The sequence below is a fragment of the Spea bombifrons genome, chromosome 2 (assembly GCF_027358695.1).
Source record: "Spea bombifrons isolate aSpeBom1 chromosome 2, aSpeBom1.2.pri, whole genome shotgun sequence".
Lineage (NCBI taxonomy): Eukaryota > Metazoa > Chordata > Amphibia > Anura > Pelobatidae > Spea > Spea bombifrons.
In genome coordinates, this window is record NC_071088.1 from 97,617,842 (window position 1) to 97,641,267 (window position 23,426).

General features: G+C 36.9%; 1 protein-coding gene across 1 annotated transcript in view; it reads left to right on the plus strand.

Moving 5' to 3' along the window:
* Positions 1-23,426, plus strand: part of NALCN (sodium leak channel, non-selective) — a 140,155-nt gene that overhangs the window by 100,613 nt on the left and 16,116 nt on the right. Inside the window, exons 17-24 of the mRNA XM_053455325.1 lie at positions 7,633-7,769; positions 10,876-11,017; positions 13,594-13,667; positions 17,938-18,039; positions 18,457-18,526; positions 19,492-19,583; positions 19,671-19,793; positions 21,499-21,555. Of these exons, the coding sequence (XP_053311300.1) occupies positions 7,633-7,769; positions 10,876-11,017; positions 13,594-13,667; positions 17,938-18,039; positions 18,457-18,526; positions 19,492-19,583; positions 19,671-19,793; positions 21,499-21,555 (797 nt within the window). The remainder of the gene's footprint in view (positions 1-7,632; positions 7,770-10,875; positions 11,018-13,593; positions 13,668-17,937; positions 18,040-18,456; positions 18,527-19,491; positions 19,584-19,670; positions 19,794-21,498; positions 21,556-23,426) is intronic.

Genomic DNA, 23,426 nt, shown 5'->3' on the forward strand with positions numbered 1-23,426 from the left:
GGAATGATGGTCAGTTTGTCCATTGTGCAGAATACAAAAAATGTTTTATATAAGAATGTGTGGCCATCACTTTGACAACCATGGTGATCTACATTGTTTCTGAAATCTGGAGCACAGCAGGAGACTCTTAAAACCGCATGAAGTGGCAATGGAGCATTTAATCACAACCACAATGATAATGAGCTTGTCAATTAAGCTCTATAAGCCTAGAACAGACTTACCCAGCTGTGCGAACCTCACTGAACCAATAATTCTTCCTTTCTAATATTCTCCTTTATATCTCAGGACAGAAAGCGCTCACGTATTTTGAGACTTCGCCGCTATAATTTCTTCCTTTTATTCTACAAAAATCAGATAAAGCAAAGCCACTCTACTGGGGAATATTAAAGATGGCATGTTGCTAAGCTATGGCAGAAGTGAAGTCACCTTTATATAGTTCACTAAAGTCAGAATAAATTCTATTAGTTAATAATCTGTCCATTATTCAATTTAACATTCACTCTTAGGGAAAGCGTGCATGTATTGAAATTCAAAGATAAAGGGCATTAATTAGAATCTAACTGATGTGGCAGTAATTTACCTTGAACAAAAATAATAAAAAGTTGCTTCATTAGAACTTTTAATAGCTAAAATCCAGTGAGGTTGGAATGTTTATCAAGATTTTGACCTGACATTTTTTATATATTGATACTGACTTTTTCAGCTTTATTACTGGTTTTTCCAATATAACAAGAAGAATTGCCAGACTGATGCATGTCTGACGCTAATCTGATGCCACCCTTTATTTTCTATGTTCTAATTTTATCATTGAAAGGTATTTGTTTCTCCTAATTGTACATCGTGATTAAAAACTAGGATTTTTTATTTGTCTGTGTAGACGGATGGAATTGTTTATTGCTGATTAAAGCCGTGTTTCGCTTGGCATATTCATTAATAAACTTTTTTTGTTTATTGTATGTTTCCGTAAAGTATTGAGTTCTCCATGAGGTAATGATAATCACAGCAGATTCTTCATTCAAGACCTTGTGTTTGCAGCCTCTAGCTAACAATTACCACTTCAACCGTTCTAGATAATGGCAGAGGCAGTAGCGTACCTAGCGGGGGGCGGGGGGGGGCGGTCCGCACCGGGTGCCGCTCATCAGGGGGTGCCAACTTGCCGGCACCCGGCACCCCTCCAGAGACGGACAGTAATGTCCGCCGCTGGAGGAGCAGGCTCGCAAGAGAGCGGTATCGGAGGTCTTTAACAGACCTCCGGCTCCCTTGAGTGATTTTAAGCCGGTTCCCTTGAACCGGCTTAAAATCACTCAAGGGAGCCGGAGGTCTGTTAAAGACCTCCGATTCTGCTCCCTTGCGATCCGCGCGGCAACTGCTGCTGTGCAGAGGGCACTGTGGGCGCGGCTTCAGTGCCGCCGGGATCTGACAACAAACCCCGGCGGCACTGAAGCCGCGCCCACAGTGCCCTCTGACCCGGAAGAAGACAGAAGAAGAGGAGCGAAGAGGAAGACTGCTGTAAAAAGAAAAGACTGCTGTAAGAAGAAAAGAAGTAGAAAAGAAGGTAGGAAATCATTCATTAAGACTGAGTGACAGTGAGAGTGGATTGGTATGTGTGGAATGTGTGGATTGGTATGTGTGGAATGTGTGGATTGGTATGTGTGGAATGTGTGGATTGGTATATGTGTGGATTGGTATGTGTGGAATCTGTGGATTGGTATGTGTGGAATCTGTGGATTGGTATATGTGTGGATTGGTATATGTGTGGATTGGTATATGTGTGGATTAGTATGTGTGGAATCTGTGGATTGGTATGTGTGGAATCTGTGGATTGGTATATGTGTGGATTGGTATATGTGTGGATTGGTATGTGTGGATTGGTATGTGTGGAATCTGTGGATTGGTATGTGTGGAATCTGTGCATTGGTATGTGTGGTATGTGTGGAATCTGTGGATTGGTATGTGTGGAATCTGTGGATTGGTATGTGTGGTATGTGTGGAATCTGTGGATTGGTATGTGTGGAATCTGTGGATTGGTAAGTGTTGATTGGTAAATGTGTGAGAGTGATGGGTGTTATGCTGTACCATTTCCAATGTCTTTTTCATTATAATTATGCTCTAAAGTACATCATAACTCCCATCACTCTATACTGTTCCGTACAGTGGCAGAGCTGGGAGACAGAGGCCTTGCACCCCCACCGCAGGGTGCTGGTCAGGTTCTATGTGGGCAATGTGGACGCTGGCTTTGGGGTGTGCAATCTGTGATCTATGCCTGTAATTTAGGGTGTTTTATCTATAACTTTAATGCTGAGTTTTTATGTGAATTCCAATTGATCAATACCTGAAAAGCTGGGTTTGTGTGTTAATGTGTTGGTCTATATCTGCTATGCTATGTTTCTATACATTATTTATGTTTACCAGCAAATACAGGATTTGTATGTCTTATTCAGTTGATCAATACCTGGGGTGCTGTTTCCATGTGTTGTTTATTTGATCTATACCTTCAGTGCTGAGTGATTTCCAGTTGATCTATACCTGCAATGCTGGGTTTGTGTGTTCTGTTGATTTATACCTGCAATGCTATGTTTCCATACATTATTTATGTATACCTGTAAATACAGGATATTTATGTCTTATTCAGTTGCACGTGCTGTTTCCATGTGTTGTTTATTTGATCTATACCTGAACTACAGGGAGTAATTAAAAGAGAGTTGTGGTTTAGTGACGTAGGGGACAAATGGACTTTGGGGATGATTACGGGGAGAGGACCTCCCAATGTCACGGTGCAGTCAGAAGAAGGGAAGGCTGTACTGACTCTCACAGTCTTCCCCTGATCTGCAGTTGAGGGCAGTACAACATAATCCCTATCACTATACATCGATCTAGACATTTACAATAATGCAGCATAACCCCTACCACTATATACTAAGCCAGACACTGAAGTGGTAGGCCTACACCACATCAATGGCTTTGTATATAGTGATATGGGTTATGCTGCATTATTGTAAATGTCAGGCTCAATGTATAGTGATATGGATTACGCTGCCCCACCGTCAATGTGTGCTCAGTATAAAGTGATAGGTGTTATCCTGTATCACCGGCAATGTGGGCCTCAGTATATATTAACAGTTATGTTGTACCACCGTCAGCGCGTGCCTCAGTATATAATGGAAACAGTTATGTTGTACTACTGTCAGCGCGTGTCTCAGTATATAATGATAGCAGTTGTGCTGCACAACTGTCAATGTCTGCCTCAGTGTATAATGATAGTTATGTTGTACTACTATAAGGGTCTAGCTCAGTATATAAAGATAGCAGTTATGCTGTACCACCATCAATATCTGGCTCAGTTATAGTGATAGGTGTTATGCTGTTCCACTGTAGTATCTGGCTCAGTGTATAGTGATAGGAGTTATGCTGTTCCACTGTAGTATCTGGCTCAGTGTATAGTGATAGGAGTTATGCTGTTCCACTGTAATGTTTGCCTCAATATATAATGAAATTACTTAAGCTGCACCACCGTCAATGTCTGTCTCAGTATAGAGTGATAGGCATTATGCTGTACCACCGTCACTGCCTGGCTCAGTATATAGTGATATGTGTCATGCTATACCACAGTCAGTGTCTGGTTCATATGGTATATATAATCTTGAGTCGACATGGCAACACCACTATATATGCAAATGCTTAAATGAAAAGAGAACAATGTTATGGTGACTCCTGATTATAATATCAGAATTTTTTTTAGTTTATAGTGTCTTTAGCTGCTTAGCCAGTACTTAATTTGTAATGTCTGTCACTCATTTGTTAGGTCTTCTTAGAAACTTGTTGTGTTTGTTGTTTTTTTTGGGGGATTATTAAAGAAAGCACTATTATATGTTCAGTAAATGTTATTTAAACATATTTATTTTACTTATAAGTTATTAATTTATTTTTTCAGATTTTTTGTTGTTTACAGTTGACATACAGTTTACAAATTGGTGCAATAAATATTCTTGCCAACATAATTTTGTAGATGTCTTTACATTTGGGGGGGGGTGCCACTTACAGGATCCGCCCCGGGTGCCAAATACTCTAGGTACGCCCCTGGGCAGAGGCATATCATCAGCATAATCAACTTTCAATATTGTGGCTGAGCAGACAGAAAACTCTCAATATAGGAGATTTTTGTGATCTGTCCTACTGAAAATGCTACAGGGAGAAGTTTGGTTGAGGCTTTGCACAAAAAATAATATAGTTTTATTAAAAAGAATGAAGTAGCTGGCTTATCAACAGCTTCATCACAGCGAAAAGGCTTTTCATTTTCTATGTAATTCAAAAACAAACATGTTGTACCCATCTTAGTTATAGATTGATTTGATTGAAATACCATTTTTAATATCTTCAATATCTCCTTATTTTGATCAAGTTTAACACCTTATAGTTAAGTACACACAATGAAAAAATAGAATTTATTTCCTCCATTAAAGCGTACGACTCAGTATGCCATAAAATGTTCCAGACTGAAATGTTTTTACCCGATGGATAAAAATACCAGTCAACAGATAACACGAAGACATGACTTTAGTTCAAATAGGTCATATTTAAAGAAACTGTTGTTTTAGCATAAGTACATTCATTTATAGATACTACCTATAGCTTGTGGTATATGTCAATTAGCATAATTGTTTTGGAGACATTTAATTTAAAAGTTCATGTCATGGAACGTGAGATCAGCAGCAGCATGTGGTAGACCACTCATTAATATTTATTTCATGTCCAGCAATTATTTTCCATTGACTCCTCACATTCTTAAAAAGGCTGTAAAAAACAATAAACATCAATCAGAAACTTTGCAATAAGGCAGAGATAAGAGAGGAATAATCATGCAGATTATGAGAAAATGAAGTTAAGATACATTTATATTTATAGTAATACATATTATATATAAAATACATGTTATATAATTATTGGGCATTTTACTATTTTAATTTGTGAAAACAATTGCATGGCTTTAATAAGGGTATATACTTCTGTAAGACATAGAATTTGAAGAGCTCTGGAACATGCTTTCTTACAGCATTTCATTACAATAAACCCATATCTTCTGTATTAAATACAAAAAGCAATACTAAAGCTCTCTCCTTTCAGGTAGCTCATGTGTACATCCTGTGCATTTCTAATACATGAGCCTTATTAGGGATGCTATATATACAGTACATTATAGATTGGATGTTAACATGCAGGGAACCAACGGAACCAAAGAGAAATCATGGCTTTCAGTTGAACAAAACAATAGTTATCCAATATTCTGGCCATCTTAGCCATATTTATATTACATATGTCGTATTACATTGCCCTTCTTATAGAAACATTACAAATAAAATAAATAAAAATGTTAAAAAAGTAGCCCATGTTCCTTATACAGAGTTGTACAATAATCCAAGAATCGCATACCAAAACATTATTTAAATCTCTTATTAAAGAGGCATAGATAGGAAGCCATTGGTGCATTATGAAAAATGGATGGTCTATAGTCAAAGCTAACTTGAGTACATAGGCCTACTACTAATGACAACAACCGCTACTATTCTCCAGCTCTGCGTACACATTGTGGAACAAAGAGTCACATCTGAGATAAAACCATAATTGATACAGACTTTTATGCAATGGTTTGTTCTCAGAGCATTTCATATAAAATTTTAGATGATCCTTTAGTTAAAATTAGTTAAAAGTAGAAAACAGCAACACACTTCCTGGAGTTTACCTACATTAATCTGGCAGACGGCTCATCGATCAGAAAGGGGCTCACATCTATACAGCCTATCGCTGCCAATTCAGCCAAAAGAGCATTTTGGAGGTCAAGCACTGATTGCAGATCAGGGGTCTGTGCAGACCACCCAAGTTCCTCCACACCAAACTCATCAAACCATGTCTCTATGCAGTTCAGTAGGTAGTTCCCTCTTGGCATCTGCCAAGCCCAGATTTATCCACCATACTACCTGAAACATGATTCATCACTCCAGAGAACACGTTTCCATTGGCGATGTGCTTTTCACCACTTCAGCTAATGCTTGGTATTGCGCTTAGTGATCTTCAGCTTGTGTGCAGCTGCTTGGCCATGGAAACCCATTTCACGAAGCTCCCAACACATGGGCATTTTTTTTGCGCTTTGCGTGTTTCAGCACTTGGTGGCCCTGTTGTGTGAGTGTGCAATGTCTATAGCTTCGTTGCTGAGCTATTGTTAATCCTAGATGCTTCCACTTCACAAGAAAAGTGCTTATGGTGAACCGGGGCAGGGCAAAAATTTGACACATTGACTTTTGGCAAACCTGTCATCCTATGACAGTACCACATTTAAAGCCACTGAGCGGTTCACACCAATTCTACTGCCAATGTTTCTCTATGGAGATGGCTGCCTTTGTGCTTGAATTTATACACCTGTTAGCTTTGACTGAAACACCTAATGTCAATAATTAGGAAGGGTGTTTACTTGCTTTTGATTATATATTGCATCTTTTATGGGACTATATATACAACAAAATACTTGTGAATGTAAAAAAAATCATCCACAGTTACAGTTGACTAATGGCCATTACAGTCGGAACAGAGAATAGGAAAGTAGCTCTCAAAATGCGTTACTTTTTTTTTTTTGCAATCATGTAAATTTAATTTCACTAAAGTATAGCTCTACAAGCTTCCTCTTGGTTATCTCTTAAGAATAGTATCATATGTGGACTATTTCTTGAATATCATTGCATTGATGGTCGTTCCTTGAAAATGCATTCTTACATTACAATTTAAAAAACAAAAAACATTTGTTCTACTAAATGCTGCATTTTCTTAGCAACCCTTCTGTAATCTTAGATAACTTTTTATAAATGACATTGCATTTGATGTTTCTCCCACAGTCTATGGCAGGGGCATCCAACCTGCGGCCCTCCAGCTTCTGCAGGACAACATATCTAATACTCCTCAGCCAGCCCCTAAGCTGAAAGATCATTATGGGAGATGTAGTGCTGCAGCAGCTGGAGGGCCACAGGTTGGACGCCCCTTGTCTATGGGTAAAATAATTCTACAAGAATTCTACATAAACCTCTTAAATTCTGTTGTGGCTTTTGCTGTCAGATATTACCCCATCTAAAATGCAATAAAATAATATATACATATATAAGGTACAGAGATTATGGCATGTGTGTAGTGATATCTTTTTTTTAGTCCTCCAATGACATTGAACACTTTTACCCTTCTGGTAATGAATGGTTAAACATGTCTGATTTACCTGATACTTTGATGATCTTTCAGCAGTGAGCCGCAACAGCACCTCTCTTCATGGATTTTTCTAAATGTTTTTGATGATCACCCAACAAAAAGCGTTTGTGTCAGAATACCTTCTGAAAGTTAGAGGTTCTTTGAAGAAGAATATACTCAACATTGATTTATTAAAATGCAATATGTTTATTTACCAAATTGTACTTTATTACTGAAATGGCATGTTGTCTTGCAACTCTCTCAAGATGGTAGAAAGTCTTTGATTAGGGGGCTGAAAAGTTTATGATTTAAGTAGGAATAATTGTGTTTATATAAATAAAATCTCTAAAGATCTTTACTGCCCTCTTCTGGTGCATTAGGTTAAGTACTCGTCTCTTCTCCTTTTCCTAGTTAAAGCAAAGCGAAGCAAATGCTGACACTAAAGAAAAGTTACCCTTGCGTCTTCGAATCTTTGAAAAGTTTCCCAATAGGCCACAGATGGTGAAGATCTCCAAACTACCTTCTGATTTCACTGTTCCCAAAATAAGGTACTTATTTATGAAACTGTATTAATTAAAGTGAAATTTTCTACATTGTCAGCGCCATTTACTGTCATTTTCCTGCCATTTTGCTGTTTTTTTTTTTTTTTTCTAACATCTTACATTACATTTACATTACATTTATTTATAAAGCGCCGGCAGATTCTGCAGCGCTGTTACTGTCAGAAGAACAATTTATAAACACATAAATAACACATACAATAACAAACTGGTGCAAAGGAGATGAGGGTCCTGCTCTTACGATCTTACAATCTAGTCAATTCATTACAGAGTTACTAATCCGTAGTTCACAAAGTCCCTATTTTGGCTATTTGAAATGTTGGGAGGTATCTTACATGAGAATACATGTACTGTACATTGTTAACTAGTAAGGCAAACCATTCCAAAGTAACTTGCTATGTCACACAGGATTTTAGCTTCTGCGTTTTCTCATAAATGATGAAAATATATATATGCAGTAATCATGACCTGGTGCATGTAGCACTTTCTTTACATTTCTTTACAAATGTAGTATATCACAAAGAGTAATACCTAGGTATTAGTAAAACTTTTTTTACTATTTTTTACCATCATTTTTATTGGTTTTAGTATACAAATCAAATGGGGATACAGAAGACAAGAAGGGAAAGGAAATGCGGTTCAACATTACACAATATCCTCTAGACTCTTCAGTGTATTAGTAATAACACTAATAGCAATTTAACAAATTGAACAAGTTTGACAATTGTAACATGGTGCAATATCCTCCAAATCAGCTTTGGAGGGATTCTTGCTTTATGAGTGTTACCATGCCTCCAGAAGAACATAATGAGAGTAAATTAAGAATAGTGCAGCAAATCAAATAAGGAGGGAACAGAAGTCAAGAACGAAGATGGGAGACTGTCAACATGTCATTACATACAGTACTTTCCCTCAGGCTAGCCATTGCGTTAACTATAGCAATTGTAGCAATAGTAACAATTTTAACCACTGTAACAATCGCAAGATGGAGCGATATCCCCAATTCTGTTCTAGAGGAATTCCTGTCCATAGCTATTTTACTTACATTCTACTTTTATTTATAGTTTATGTTTTAAGATATAGTCATGTGAAAAAGAAAGCACACCCAGTTTGAATTCTATGGATTTACATCAGGACATAACAATTATCTGTTCCCTAGCAGGTCAAAAAGTTTGGTACATACAACCTCAGATAATGCATGATACACTGTGTCATGATTTATTCAAGAGAAATAAAGCCAAAAATTACACCTTATGATTGAATAGCTTATAGAACCACCGTTAGCAGCAAATTAGGTTTGCAGGCATTTGTTTATGCACAGGTCTCTTAAGGTCCCACCACAGAATTTTAATCAGGTTGAGATCTGGACTGGGCCATTGCAATACCTTGATTCCTTTCCTTTTTAGCCTTTTTCTTGTAGATTTGTTGATGTGCTTGGGATCCCGTGCTCTTTCACTCGATGCTCTGCATCTGCCGCACCTCTTTGCGAGTCCCTCTACTGGCTCCCCATCCATAGCGGAATTAAATTCAAAATACTCACTCTATCCTACAAAGCTCTCACTAACACCGCTCCCCTCTACCTATCCTCCTTCATCAGCAAATATACTCCAGCCCGCCCTCTAAGATCCAACAAAGACCTGCTCCTTGCATCTTCACTCATCACCTCCTCCCATGCCCACCTACAGGACTTCTCTCGCGCAGCACCAATCCTCTGGAACTCCCTTCCCTACGCTGTCCGACTCTCACCAACTCTACCCTCCTTCAAACACTCCCTAAAATTTTTTACCTTGTACAGCGCTGCGGAATCTGTTATGCTATTATCTATGGTGTAACAAGATAAAAGCAAAAAAGCAAAGATAACTGCTGTATGTAAGAATATTGTTTTTAATATCTAGCTGATGCAGTGCATGTACTGTCCCGACAAGGACAGTAAGTGATCATAGCAGCCCACTCCAAGCATCAGACAGTACTCATGTTGAGGTGAAAAACAAATCATTGTTTTCGCCAAGCTGCTCCCTCTCCCAACCACCCCACGTTTGCATATTTGTGCAAAAGAGTGCTCTGGTGGGGCAAGGGCATCCAAAATATTTAGGGTTTAAAAGTTCAGCAGGCACTCCTGCGGATCCTAGCCGACAAACAGTTCCAGAGAATTACGACTAAGACCCGGTCATGTACAGGGCAAGGGGAATAAAGATTCAATGGATCCAGGCGACACAAGGGTGGGATTATACTCCTAGGCACAACCAAAACAGGTAAACCCAACTGAAGAAGTGGTTAAAAGTCCTCTGCAGCCCTGGTTCCATGACATACAGGTCAGGGTTGGACTATAAAAAAAAATATCCGAAATTGTGAGCATCCTACGGAGCACCATTAAATCCATTATTTAAAAAATAGAAAGAATATGGCACCATAACAAACCTGCCAATAGAGGGACGTCCGCCGAAACTTACAGACCAAGCAAGGAGGGTATTAATCAGAGAGGCAACAAAGAGACCAAAGATAACTCTGAAGCAGTTGCAAAGCTCAACAGTGTAGATTGGAGTATCTGTTCATAGGGCCACATTAAGCCCTACACTCTACAGAGCTGAGCTTTATGGAAGAGTGGCCAGAGAAAAGCCATTGCTTAAAGAAAAAAATAAGCAAACACGTTTGCTGTTTGCCAAAAACCATGTGGGAGACTCCCCAAACATATGGAAGAAGATACTCTGGTCAGACTAGACTAAAATTTAGCTTTTTGGCCATCTAGGAAAACTCGATGTCTAGGTGCATTGCAACTTCTCCTCCATCTTCCAGCATTTCCTGCCAGTGACTGAAAGCTTGAATGAACCAATCAATGGCATGAAAGTGCTCCTATTACAATCAGTAACAAACACATTCTTTACATGCGCACAGGGGGTCCTGTTGGCACCCCCTCCACCATTGCAAGAAAATGATGGAGCTAGTAAGTATATCACGTGAAATTAAAGTGCACATGATGGCTGGATCGTTCATTTAATTACTGTTGGTGTCCATACTAAAGATGTTTAATACTATATGTATTCTACTTCTGCTATGTGCTTGGCTAAACACTTTTTTTAAATATGGTCTTTTCCAGGGAAAGCTTTATGAAGCAGTTTATTGACCGGCAGCAGCAGGATACCAGCTGCCTACTAAGAAGGCTGCCATCTGCTTCGTCATCTTCTTGTGATCACTCTAAAAGATCTGGAATTGAGGAAAATAAATACATTGACCAAAAGGTAACTGTACAGCCTCTGTTCTACTGTTTGATGGCTAAACATTGTATGCCTTGTCATGCCTCTGTAAAAATCATGCTAAACATAGAAATTGTGCATCCAAGCCCTCCCACAATCCTGTCCGTTATTACCCATAATTCATTGCACATTGGTCCCAGTAAAATGTCCAATAGTCATATTAGTACTGTTTATCTGTATATTGATACCCCAGACCTACAATAAAAAGTAATCTATAGTTTTGCTAACAAACTAGCCCAGCATTCAGAATTCTTATGTTGTTTTGCACACATCCTTGTCATATTTGCATGCGACAGGTGTACTTTAAAACATCATCTGTAAATTCCTCCCACATTCTAATTAACTATAAGCTCAGGGACATTGTAAGCGGTTTTAATTTTATGTCATGTTTTTAAATCTACCTCCATTCATAGCTCCACTAACTTGTAAATGGAAATGTATTATGTAGCATGTCACAGGAACATTACTCATCACAAGCAATTTGCTTGATAGGAAATAAGTGTGTGGGAGGCATGTGAAAAAGGTATTCGACAATAAAGAAATTCTAGGAATTCTCTTCAAGGCTAGAAAATTGTGATCGAGTCATTGAAAGAAGAAGACACATTCAACTCAATTATAAAAGTACAAATAAAGACCAGAGTACTTTTCATAATTGAAGACTTCTACAAAGTAGACGGAAAATAAATTGTAATTTTCCTATACAGTGCTTAAAAAATCTGCGTTTGGACTTGCTGACAAAGAAAACATCATTGTTTAAAGCATGTAAAATGCAAGGAGAAAAAGTACACCTGTTACTTTTCTTCATTTATGTTTAATAAAATATAATACATAATATAATTCATACTGTTTATTTTGTTTGTGTCTGTTAAATTTAGCAAACATTATCTACGGTTTAGAATATTTTGTATCCTGTTTTTCAGCAGAATGTTGTTGTGTTGGGGTTCCATATTTGTCTGGCGTCAAAGAGGCTCCGTTTTTACCATCTGAAAAGGATTTGTGAATCAATGGCTTTACAATGTAGTGTTTACTGCCCAATGACCAGAACCCTGCCATTGTGGATTATTGTGCAACTTTGCTTGGACACAACAAACAACCATACTTCCAAACATTTCAAATGGTCAGAGGAACACACTGAGACTCTTATGTGACTTTGTGAAGTATTGACAGAGCTGGGAACTTACCACGTTTCACCCAAAGTCATTAGATAAAACATTCCTTCACAGGGGCTAGAGTCTGGGTGGTGATTCTGTGTTTGGTCATGTCCACTGTTTGCCAGGTCCCACCAACTCCCACCTACTCCCTGTCAACCTTCCAGTCTTTTGAGGTTTCCTTGGGCTACCCATGTCCTCATATAATAGCCACACACACCCTTTGCTCTTATAGGGAGCAGGAGAGTAGGAGCTACGGGTAGCCAGCCCTGGAAAGATCCTAGATATGCCTATTGATAGATATTTATGTAGCTGTAGCACTTACTGTAAATTACTGTGACTTTTAGGGTTGTAGAACACTTAAAACCCATACTCAGCAAATATCCTGAGCTTTTAGAAAGGATGGGTGAAATGGGGATGTGAGTCCAAGGAGGCACTTGTTAGAAGTAAGAAAAACAAGTCAGGAATTCGGCCCTTTGTTTATGCTTGATAAAACTAAATGATACTTTTTACCTTTTTATGGTTCTCCTCTGCATTTTCCCTGATCTCTGTGGGTATCTGGAGTACTGTTTGGATCAGGCAGGATCGATGTATCATGTGATATATGGAGAGCAGACAGCTTGTAGCTATTGAACCATGCTTCGCGCAGCACAATGGACAAATATTAAAAAGCTGGTGCCTTTGTACTAATTTAAAAACTGTGTAACATTTTAATGTTTAATCCAATCCATATACTAACGCCGTTAATTTCCTGCCCCTTAAACATTGCAAAACATTTGAAGCCACCTGCATATATAACCTCAGAAATGTACCATGAAGACAATAATGAATGCAAATAAATATGTATTTAATGCATTGGATGCCAAACAGTTTCTGACCTCAATCCTTGTGCTCCCTTCAGTAATCCGAAGGTGATAGATCTAATAAATTACTTTGTGGCTTATAACCATGGCTTGTACTTTCTCCAATTAGTGCAAGATTGCTAACAATGATTTAAGTGAGCCTGACCTTTTCTTTATGGATCCACCTTGAATACAAAATGATGAGATATATACTAGAAACACATTTTATAAAATGAGAAGAATTACTGTGAAATAAGAACAGCTGGAGACATGAAAGCATACTGGGAAATATTTATTAAGGCAGATGATAATTTTTAAAAGAACATTTTGGATTCTGTGCTGATTAATGAGTGGCTCAGTCTTTTCATTGCACTAGAATGAGACAGGTGCTTACTAGGATTGAATTCCTAGTCCCACTAGATAGAACGCTTGGATTTGTGATGGCAACAGCAATATATTAATTGAAACTATACTATAGGAGAAAATGTAAGTGGTTTAACTTGTAATTCTAATATACGGTAATATTAAACAGAAAAGATGCAAAATCAGTGCTTCTGTTTCTATCTTTCAGCTCCGCAAATCTGTTTTTAGCATCAGAGCAAGAAATCTTCTGGAGAAAGAAACTGCTGTGAATAAAATCCTCAGGTAAGTATATCTCTCTTTTTTTTTTTTTTACAGCCATAGCATTTGGCATTAGGTAGCTGCAGTGTAAAACGAAGGTGAGGTTGCCCTATTGGAAGATCAGGCATCCAGGTGCGCTGCTGCTCAATAGGCTGGCTACAAGAGAGATATCTGTCTAATGACCCGTCTAAATTAGCCTCCACTAAAAACACAGTAAGCAATTCAACAGCAGGCAACATTTTTTTTTACATCTGCCGAACCCAGACTCTCCCATCAGACTGCCAAACAGAGAAGCGTGAGCCATCACTCCACAGAACACGTTTACACTGCTTCAGAGTCCAGTGGCGGCATGCTTTACATCACTCAATCCGATGCTTTGTATTGTTCTTGTTGATACAAGGCTTGCATGTAGCTGTTCGGCTGTGGAAACCCATTCCATAAAGCGCCCGCCGCACAGTTTTTGTGCAGATAGTAAGCCCGGTGGAAGTTTGGAACTCTTCAGCTATGGAATCAGCAGAGCGTTGGCAACTTTTACTCACTGACCTATTGCATAGGTTGCATCCTATCACACTAACACGTTTGAATTCACTTAGCTCTTCAGAACGACCCATTTTTATGAATGCTGACTGCGTGGCTAGGTGCTTGATTTTACACCTGTGGCAATAATTAAGAAGTGTGTCCCAATACATTTGTCCATATAGTGTGGGTTATATGGAAAGTTTCTCATCCTAATTCCTATGGCGATCGGGATGCTCAAATTCCATTTTGGATTTTTCTTTTGATCTAATTGGAGAAGTTATTTGGCCGTTCTCATGGCGCACATTCTGGTGTGATTAGGTAAGAGTGTCACTTCCTGCTCACACACATTTCGTCTGAGTAGGGTCATTCATTTGCTTCTAGTTAGGGCATTCATTTGGTTTGGCCATACTATGTACGGAACAACTATTCTGAATTTTCTAAATACAACTAAATGTAGTCAGGTCCATTGAATCAGGCCCCTGATATCCCCAATGGGCCTCCATAAAACACAATACCCATTTTAAGACAAGCACCAAGATATGGCATTACATCCCAGTACTCAGGATGCTCAGGCAGCAGGAGAAGGGGTTGCTGGAGACACTGCCCTGGCCCTACCCAGGTAAATACACAAAATAGAGGAGCGCACAACCTAAAAAGCATAAAAGGCATATATACATAAAGATTTCCAGGTTGGGCATATATTGCATAGCACGCCACTACATAAAAGTACCCCAAGTTTTGGGGGGTCTAATATTATTGTTCATGGCTATATTTATTACCAAGGAGCTGAGTCAGTGGAACTGCTGTGCATTTTAACCCAAATGAGACTCTCAACCAAGTGAAAGCCGTCTCTGCACACCATTAATGAGGCACCTGTATGGCTGGAGGGGCTTCCTAAGGTTAAGCCAAATATGTACAACACAAAAATACACAGGTATACCCACTTAAATACATCTCTGGTCGTGAGGAATTGATCGTGTCTGTCAAAGAATCAGACAGGATGCCTTCATTAGGTGCTCTAAATGTAAAGTGGATTACATAATTATCATCTTGATAGAACAGATGTCAACACTATCTAGACCAACTACCTGAGGTGCTGAAATGAAATCTTTCACAAAATAATTATTCAATGTTAACAGAATGTTCCTTAAAATAGGCTATCACTGGGTAGAACAGATATGCAATGAATATAATTGTTGGCAGTTATGAGCACAATGTATCATAAGATCAAAAATAGAGAACTATCCTTAGTTCCCCTATCACCCTGTAATAAATGTAATTGCATCTCTTCAATGCAGCAGTAAAAGGTTTACCCTTGTTTGAGTGCTTTAATTGTTAATATAGAAATTGATTTCAGGTACTCTCCATAATCTTTATACAGAAAAAAATTGATGGATGAGCAATCATGGTGATGTAAGAGGATCCTGCAACTGTTACTGTTTTTGTGTGTTGTGTTACACTTACACAGTCACAGATTTCCGCTTCAGTTTCACATCCAGAAACTGCTGTAGGACCGAGCAATTGCCTGGTTCTTTCTCCCCACATGGTAACATATTACTTAATATTGCGCTTGTATGCTTCTTCATAAAACATAGAAACATTACTGAGGATAGAGGATAGAGGTAGATAGAGGTCTTCCCATGCAAGTTTGAATTCCCTTACTGTATTAGGCTCTACCACATCTGCCGCCATTCAATTCCACTTACATTCACAAGCTGGGTTGGTAGTATGATTGCTATATTACCAAACCGTTGTATATGATGATGTGTCCATTATCACTAATATTGTTGAGTAAAAGAATTTGTCTTTTCTTAACTGTACCCTTGATGCATTATCTTTCCAAATGGCCTTCTCATTTAAGATTTGACACCCACTATCTTTTATACCACCAAAATTCAAACCAAATGTTGTTACGCGGATTATCTAATAGCGCTTGATGGATCCCTCTGTGTAACAGAGACCCTGCGTGCTCTGTTCAGAGCCTAAGAACCTGGAATCCATGCCCCCTCACATACAGTGTGATCAGACAAGCAGGGAGATCACAATGAAATGAGGGGAAACAAAGCTTTTCTGTCTTCAAAAAACATGAACAAATGTAAATATACAAGACATAATGGTTAAAACAGTGAATTTTTTACAAAAAAATCAAACAAAATGAAATGAAATTTTTTGATGTACCCCATAGTTTCAAGGGAGATCCCTGAGACATAGAGGTCTCTAAAGTAAATAAAAATAAAGCTAATAATAAGCTATTAAAAAATATTAAATACAAATTATAAAAATCATCTTAAAATTAAATAAATAAAATTAATACTCGTGTAAAGTTCATCTGGGTTATAGTTATTGTACCACAGAAATAAAAGTGAAAATAAAGAATTTCTATATAAATATAAACTGTACCAAAATAGTCCTACAAATCATCTCACACCTAGCCCTTTTTCACGAGTTAAAAAAGGTTGGAAATATTTTAAAAGAAGCATAGAAAAATAATGTTGCATCATATTGAGTACATTACTAAACTACTGTATACATATGTTTCATATACAAAACAGTTCCGCAATATTTTGTGCCTCTAACGTTCCATGCATAATTGTTTTGGTGCTTTCTAGTTTTTAAGTAACATGATATTTTATCTCAAGGAAGATGAGCACATTGGCAAAAGGTTCCCAATTCCTTGTTTTGGCATAGCTAAACCCATGGAAACAAAGGCTGGCTAGTAAACCATTATAGGCAAGCCAACCTTGGTATGTCACGAACACTCGTTACCTCGTATATCATGTTAGCTGTTTGTCTTTTTGTAGGCCAAATGACAATACTTGCATCAGCTTTTCATGAGCCAAATTCATATTTTTTTTATTACTTACATTTTCAAAATCTACCATATTGGTGCATTTTGAAAAGGAAGGCTTGACGTACTTCATATTTCACTAGTAGTGTTTTTAGATAACCACATATAAAACCTTTTGAGGGTATCCTTATTCCCTGAAGTAGCATTCTCTATTTGGCGCCAAAGAGTGGCTATTCATGCACAGAAGATATATTTTGTGTATAAGAGTGATTGTCATTAAACACAAATGGAACCGATTTCTGTTTTAATATATATATATATATCACTTTGCATGGGATTGTGTTCAGCTAACATTGCATAATATATAATATTAGAAATATATTTCTAGTGAGCATATAACTCAGATTTTAATAATGAAGTTTTGACCCATAAAGTAACCTTGTGTTGTATTGTGATGTTCAGATTACTAAAGGGTGTCCTGTGTAAAGTGACTTTATAATAAAAAGAGAAAGATAATACTGTGTCTAGTCTGACATAATTTAACTAATGATTAGTAGTACAAATGTTCCATTGAGTAATTTAAGGAATAGTGATCCACTGCTAGCGTCAAAGTGTAATTTTCGGTTGTCTCATCTCTTAACGTAAGACAAAGGTGGATAAACATGGGGGATTAATGTAAAGGTCCCCCCTATTCATATCTCCAGAAGAGTAGAGCAGCCAAATAGTGTGACCGTAGACTTTAGTTGCCCCCACTGCCCCAAAAAATTTTTATAAAGCTCCTTGTCCTTTTAAAAATATTCCTAGTAAATATGCTCTTCAAAAATTCAGTTCCAAAATACCTTGGGATGACGGTTGTTATCCTGACCTGTATGACAAAAAGTATATGCATCTGGATGTAACTTTTCTTTATGGCACACTGCTGTGCTGAGATATCTTTTCATGTTGTTTGGTTTAATTTATTTCTCTTTTCAACAAAATTTCTTTCAGAGCTTGTACAAGGCAGCGCATGCTGAGTGGATCCCTTGAAGGACAGCCTGCAAAGGAAAGATCAATTCTTAGCGTGCAGCATCACATACGACAAGAACGCAGGTACATTTACTCAGGAACTCTGTTTCAGAGAAGAATCGACATAATCTATCCCGTCTATATCACAGTATTTTAGATAGAGCACTACAGTTAATGCTGTGGGGGTCTTGACAAACAGGGATGAAAGCAATTTCCAGCAAATATACTTTTCTAAGACTTATTATTAGAAATGCCATTTCAATCACATGAAACTGGGCTATCAATTTAAAGATCAAAGGGAAATGGTATTTTTTGTTAGAACGCATTATACTTGGTTTTCAAGAAACATAAATCCCTTACTATAAGCTAATATAAGTGATGTGCTTTAGAAATGTCATTTTTGTCTAGTCTAAAGTTCCTTTCAGTTAATATTTGCCCCATACACAGGTCAAGGATTAATAAGGCAGTTTGCATTCATTGGCATTCTGTTGATTGTTTCAGATCACTGAGACATGGCTCCAACATTCAGAGAATCAGCAGGGGGAAATCTCTGGAAACACTAACACAAGATGTGAGTTTAATCTATACAATTGTGTGCACACCGTGTTCCGTTTATCATTTGTGTTCTTGTGTGCTTCCACCAAAACTCAAGTAAGAATATATCGTACCATGTAGTTAAATGTACTTATCAGTCCACTCGGTTCGTAGCCAATCAATAGGAAAGATTCATTGTGAAAAGTTAATCCTGGTCGCCAGCTTGCTGTGAGTGGTAAGTCATTACCTCTGGCTGTAGCCCCTGTAATGTAAAATGTATGACTATTTTGTTCCTTGAGGCAGGTGATGTTATTGACCAGACTGAGACCCCCAAAAGATTTCCGCAGTCTTTGATTATATATTTATACCGTTCCTGACAAACTGAACAATCAGCATTTCAAGTCGCTGGTTCAGCATGCTTTTTGGCTCTTATTGGACCTGTCACTTGTATATGTTGTGCCGGTACATGGTTATTCTGTTAATGAGCTCTTAACAATAATATCAGGTGCTGAATTGGTAGATTCAGGCTGTTGCCGGTTATGTGGCTGTAGGTTGTATGTGGTAAGTGGTTTATGTTACTCATATTAACAGGTAAGAACCCCAGCAAAATTAAGGCCCTCAGCTATATAATACGTGATTAAATATGTGTAAAATTATGTTGGACTCCAGCTGATTCTACATATAGAGTTAGAAATCCTCTTGCTAGGAATCATTGATATTTAGCCTCTGTTATCCATTTACCTTGTCAATATATCATGCCATTCACTATAGACACTCATTATTTCTGGGTTTTATGGCTAATTTAAGTAAATGTAAACATGCATGGGGTAGGCATATGGCTGGTTTGTGGAGGAAAAAACGTGTAGATGTGCCGAATGGTTCTCATCTACTGCCAAGTTTGTTGCTTCTATCATTTTCACAAATATATCTCAAGTCAGAATGGATAAATTGTAGTTGACAATCTCGCTCACTGTGTTACTCATTGCCATTTTCTCTCTACAGCATTCTAACACCGTGAGATACCGGAACGCTCAGAGAGAAGACAGTGAGATCAAAATGATCCAAGAGAAGAAAGAACAAGCAGAAATGAAAAGGTATGTTCATATTTCTGGGCTTGTGATATGTATACATTTTGCCACTTCCAAACCCAACTCAAATTTGTTTTGTTTTTTTAATATCAGAAAAGTTCAAGAAGAAGAACTACGAGAAAATCATCCTTATTTTGATAAACCGCTTTTCATAGTTGGCCGTGAGCATCGATTCAGAAACTTCTGCAGAGTGATTGTTAGAGCAAGATTTAATGCGTACGTACGACAATTACTTACTTCAAAAAAATGTATATAGCATTTATAATTCTGTGTGACCTAGATATATGGCTTGGAATGAGGTCTTATATGTTTTTTATATTATAATTTGATACAGTTATGTGTCTTTGGGAAAATATGTATAAATAATATACGTAATAATAATTAACGCAGCTTAATATATTTATCTCAAATATTGTGAAAGTAGTGCTTTGAACTCTAAAAGGTTTTTTTTTAGTGGTTCCAAGACATTTAGTCACTTGGCTGGGGCATTGTATAGAGAGGGTTTTTTTTATCCTGGCCTTTGTATCATATTTAACAAACTACAAAATACCTGACATTTATTTTGAAGGAAATAACATACAAAAATGGAAAATCCAGAGTTAAATATAAAAAGTTGCTCTGTAACCTTTTCAGTTATGCAGAGATAATTCAGGAATAATAGCTTTTGAATAATGGTGGAATTTTAGCCCTAACCTGACTTTTAAAAGGTCAGCAGGCCTTAATCCAACTGCAGAAGGGTAAAATGATTTTCTTTGACTTGTAAATTCACACAAGAAATAAATATAAAATATCTTTTTTGTCCAGGAAGTAAGGTGGCTCATGTCAAACCATACATAGCCATAGAAAACATGGAAAACATTGTATGTTCACAAATATTGGGAACAATAGCTCGTCATATGGCCAATAAAATGTAGACAACCCTTATAATTAGCAACACCCCTTTCTGACAGATGTATAATTTAATCACACAGACATGTAATCTCCATGGGCCAACATTGGCAGTAGGATGCCCCATACTGCAGAGCTCAGTAACATCGAATGTGGCTTCATTACAGGATGATACCAGGGGAGGACTGTCAGCCTGTGGAGTATACAAAGCCAAGTGCCCCCACACATATACACCAAGTGCCCCCACAAATATACACCAACACACTTACACTGAGACTAACACACACTAATACACACACTTGCTGTAACATGCAGACACACACGCAAACACACACTTACTGTAACCCCCACATACACAATTACTGTAACACACACAGTAACTCACTTTAAACCTCGAGCTTGCCATTAGGGAAGGGGGCAGTAGGTCAGCTGAGTAGTTGTAGGCAATGGAAGCTCAAATTGCACATAAAACTATCTTTCCTCTGAATATTCACTTCAGAGTTTGTCATCATACCAACATCAGTATTTTTTGGTAAGCAAGTGTATATACACTTTTGGCCTTGTGGTACGTGTGTGTGAGGAAATACAGACAACCATAACCCCTCTTCGTTTTACTTTAAGAACAAGAATGTTGTAAATGATTTCTGGATGAATGTACTAGGTAAACTTACAGCCAGGGGTAAACTCTGGGTAATTGTTGCATTATACAAATTGCCTGTCCTCATGTGTCCATAACCTTATAAAACAGTAACACTCTATTGTAAAACTGTGTGTACTTATAAAACTGTACTGTCTTATAAAATAGTCTACACCAATGTAGAGGGTTGTAGTGCTTTGTTTTATCCTTTTTTTTGTTTCAACACGATGTATAGTCAATTCTATCATGAATTAAACATTAAGACATTGGACATAAGACATACATTTAACAAAAATAACATAAGTCAAATAATGATATTATTATCAGCATGTACAGTGCAATGAAATGACAAAAGTACATTTTGCGAGTGACCTTCTTGTTTTATATTTTCACCAGCTCAAAAACAGATCCTGTTACAGGAGCAGTGAAAAACACAAAATATCACCAGCTGTAGTAAGTGGAATCTTTATCTTTACTTATAATTGACTTTTTTTTATCTATCTGCTTAATTAATAAATATTCATGACATGAGACTTTTCTGTATATTTCACAGGACATTGATAGATAATCATTGACCACTTGAGAGAGTATAGTAATTCTGTAGATCCAGGGATTCTGTTGTCTATATCCAAGCAGTAAGATTTAGGTTTTCATAAGCAAATATTATTTTATATTAATCTGAAAAGCATCTTAAATCAGCTCAGGTTGAACTATTTAAACTAAACAGGCCATCATGGATAATAATGAAATGACTTGAGTATGAATCTTATATGATATCCCTTCTAGTTTTGTTTTAATATATAAAGTGCTAATGATTTCTATAGTTCAATATATAAATTAAATACATTGTGCCCACACCTAGTTCTTTAACTGCCACATCTTTAAATCACAATCTAGTCTAATAAATTCTACTTCTGCTGTCTTTTATCCTCATCACAGTTCTCTTTTTATAATTCACTTTTATGCTGTAACTAAATTTACTAAGTTCATTCTCCTTTCTGGACCGTTCATTACTTCTCTCTTTTTTCCTCTTTATTTGCATTTTGGTCTTTTCAAGCCAACATAACTGATCTTCCTTTTCATCCGCCTTTAATCTGTCAACAGTTCATCAACTGATATTTGGCCTTAAAAATTCAGTTCTTTGTAACTCATTTCTCTCCTTATGTGGGCCTAATCCATATAATGGGCTGGATTTTTTTTTCAAGGCTAAAAAATTAATACTAGGAAAACCTATTTGATGTAGCTTGGAAGTACATAATGAATGGCTTACACCATAATGTGCAGAACCCTAGCAGTTCTATGCTGTGTTTAGCTAAGATAACAGTACAGAAGCTACAGAATTCTGAGTCTACAGTGTACAAAGTTCAGATCTAGCTTTGGTTTGTGGTTTGTTGAATAAACAATATACATTTTAAATAATTAAAATTAATCAATGTACTTAGATTTAACAATAAGTATTTGCATAGCACATATTGTGCTAAAGGTCCATGTATAAGTAATTACATTTATTTCTAGTGTTAAATATTATACACTTAGTATAATGTATGTGGATCAAGGTGGATTAAAATACTGATTTTTTAAAAGAAAACTTTTTTTTTTTATTTAAATCGGATTTAATGGAATGCTTTTGGAGTAAATATCTAAAGATAGTTTTTTATTTAAGATATGTTATAGTTCAAGGTTATTCAGTATGAAACAGATCTTATTTATGTAATATTTACATTTTTGGTAAACTAATTCAGTTAATCCAAGTTATTCAAGATGAGATAACATCCAGATTATGAACAAACAAGAAGATGAAGATGAGTGAGCTGTAGAACCTAATTTTTTAAAAAAAATATATATTTTGTTTAACCACTTAAGTTAATAAACAACGTTTAAGCAAAGACAAAAATATTTATGCTATATAATGTTATTTTTTTAGTTAAATAAAACAATTTAAATAGTTCTCCAAATCTGAGTGATTAACCTGACAGGATTTTATTCTAAATATGAAATCTTCATCTGGTTGCAGATATTAAATATTACAACTACCAGCAAGAATGAGTCTTTCCATTTAAATATCATGATTTAAATCAAGTCTTACAGACTAGCGATTTGAATTAAATCCACCATGATGTGGATAGACATGTTATAGAATTCTAGCTCTATATATCAGATTTGTGCAATTGTGAAACAATTTTATATAAATAATTTTTGACAAAATTCTTCCAAAAACATTCAACTTTCATATGACACAGGTATAACACAAAACTAGAAACCATGAAAAGTAGAAAAGAGTAGAAAAGAGGAATGAGCTCACATCCTCCCACCTCTAGCCCCAC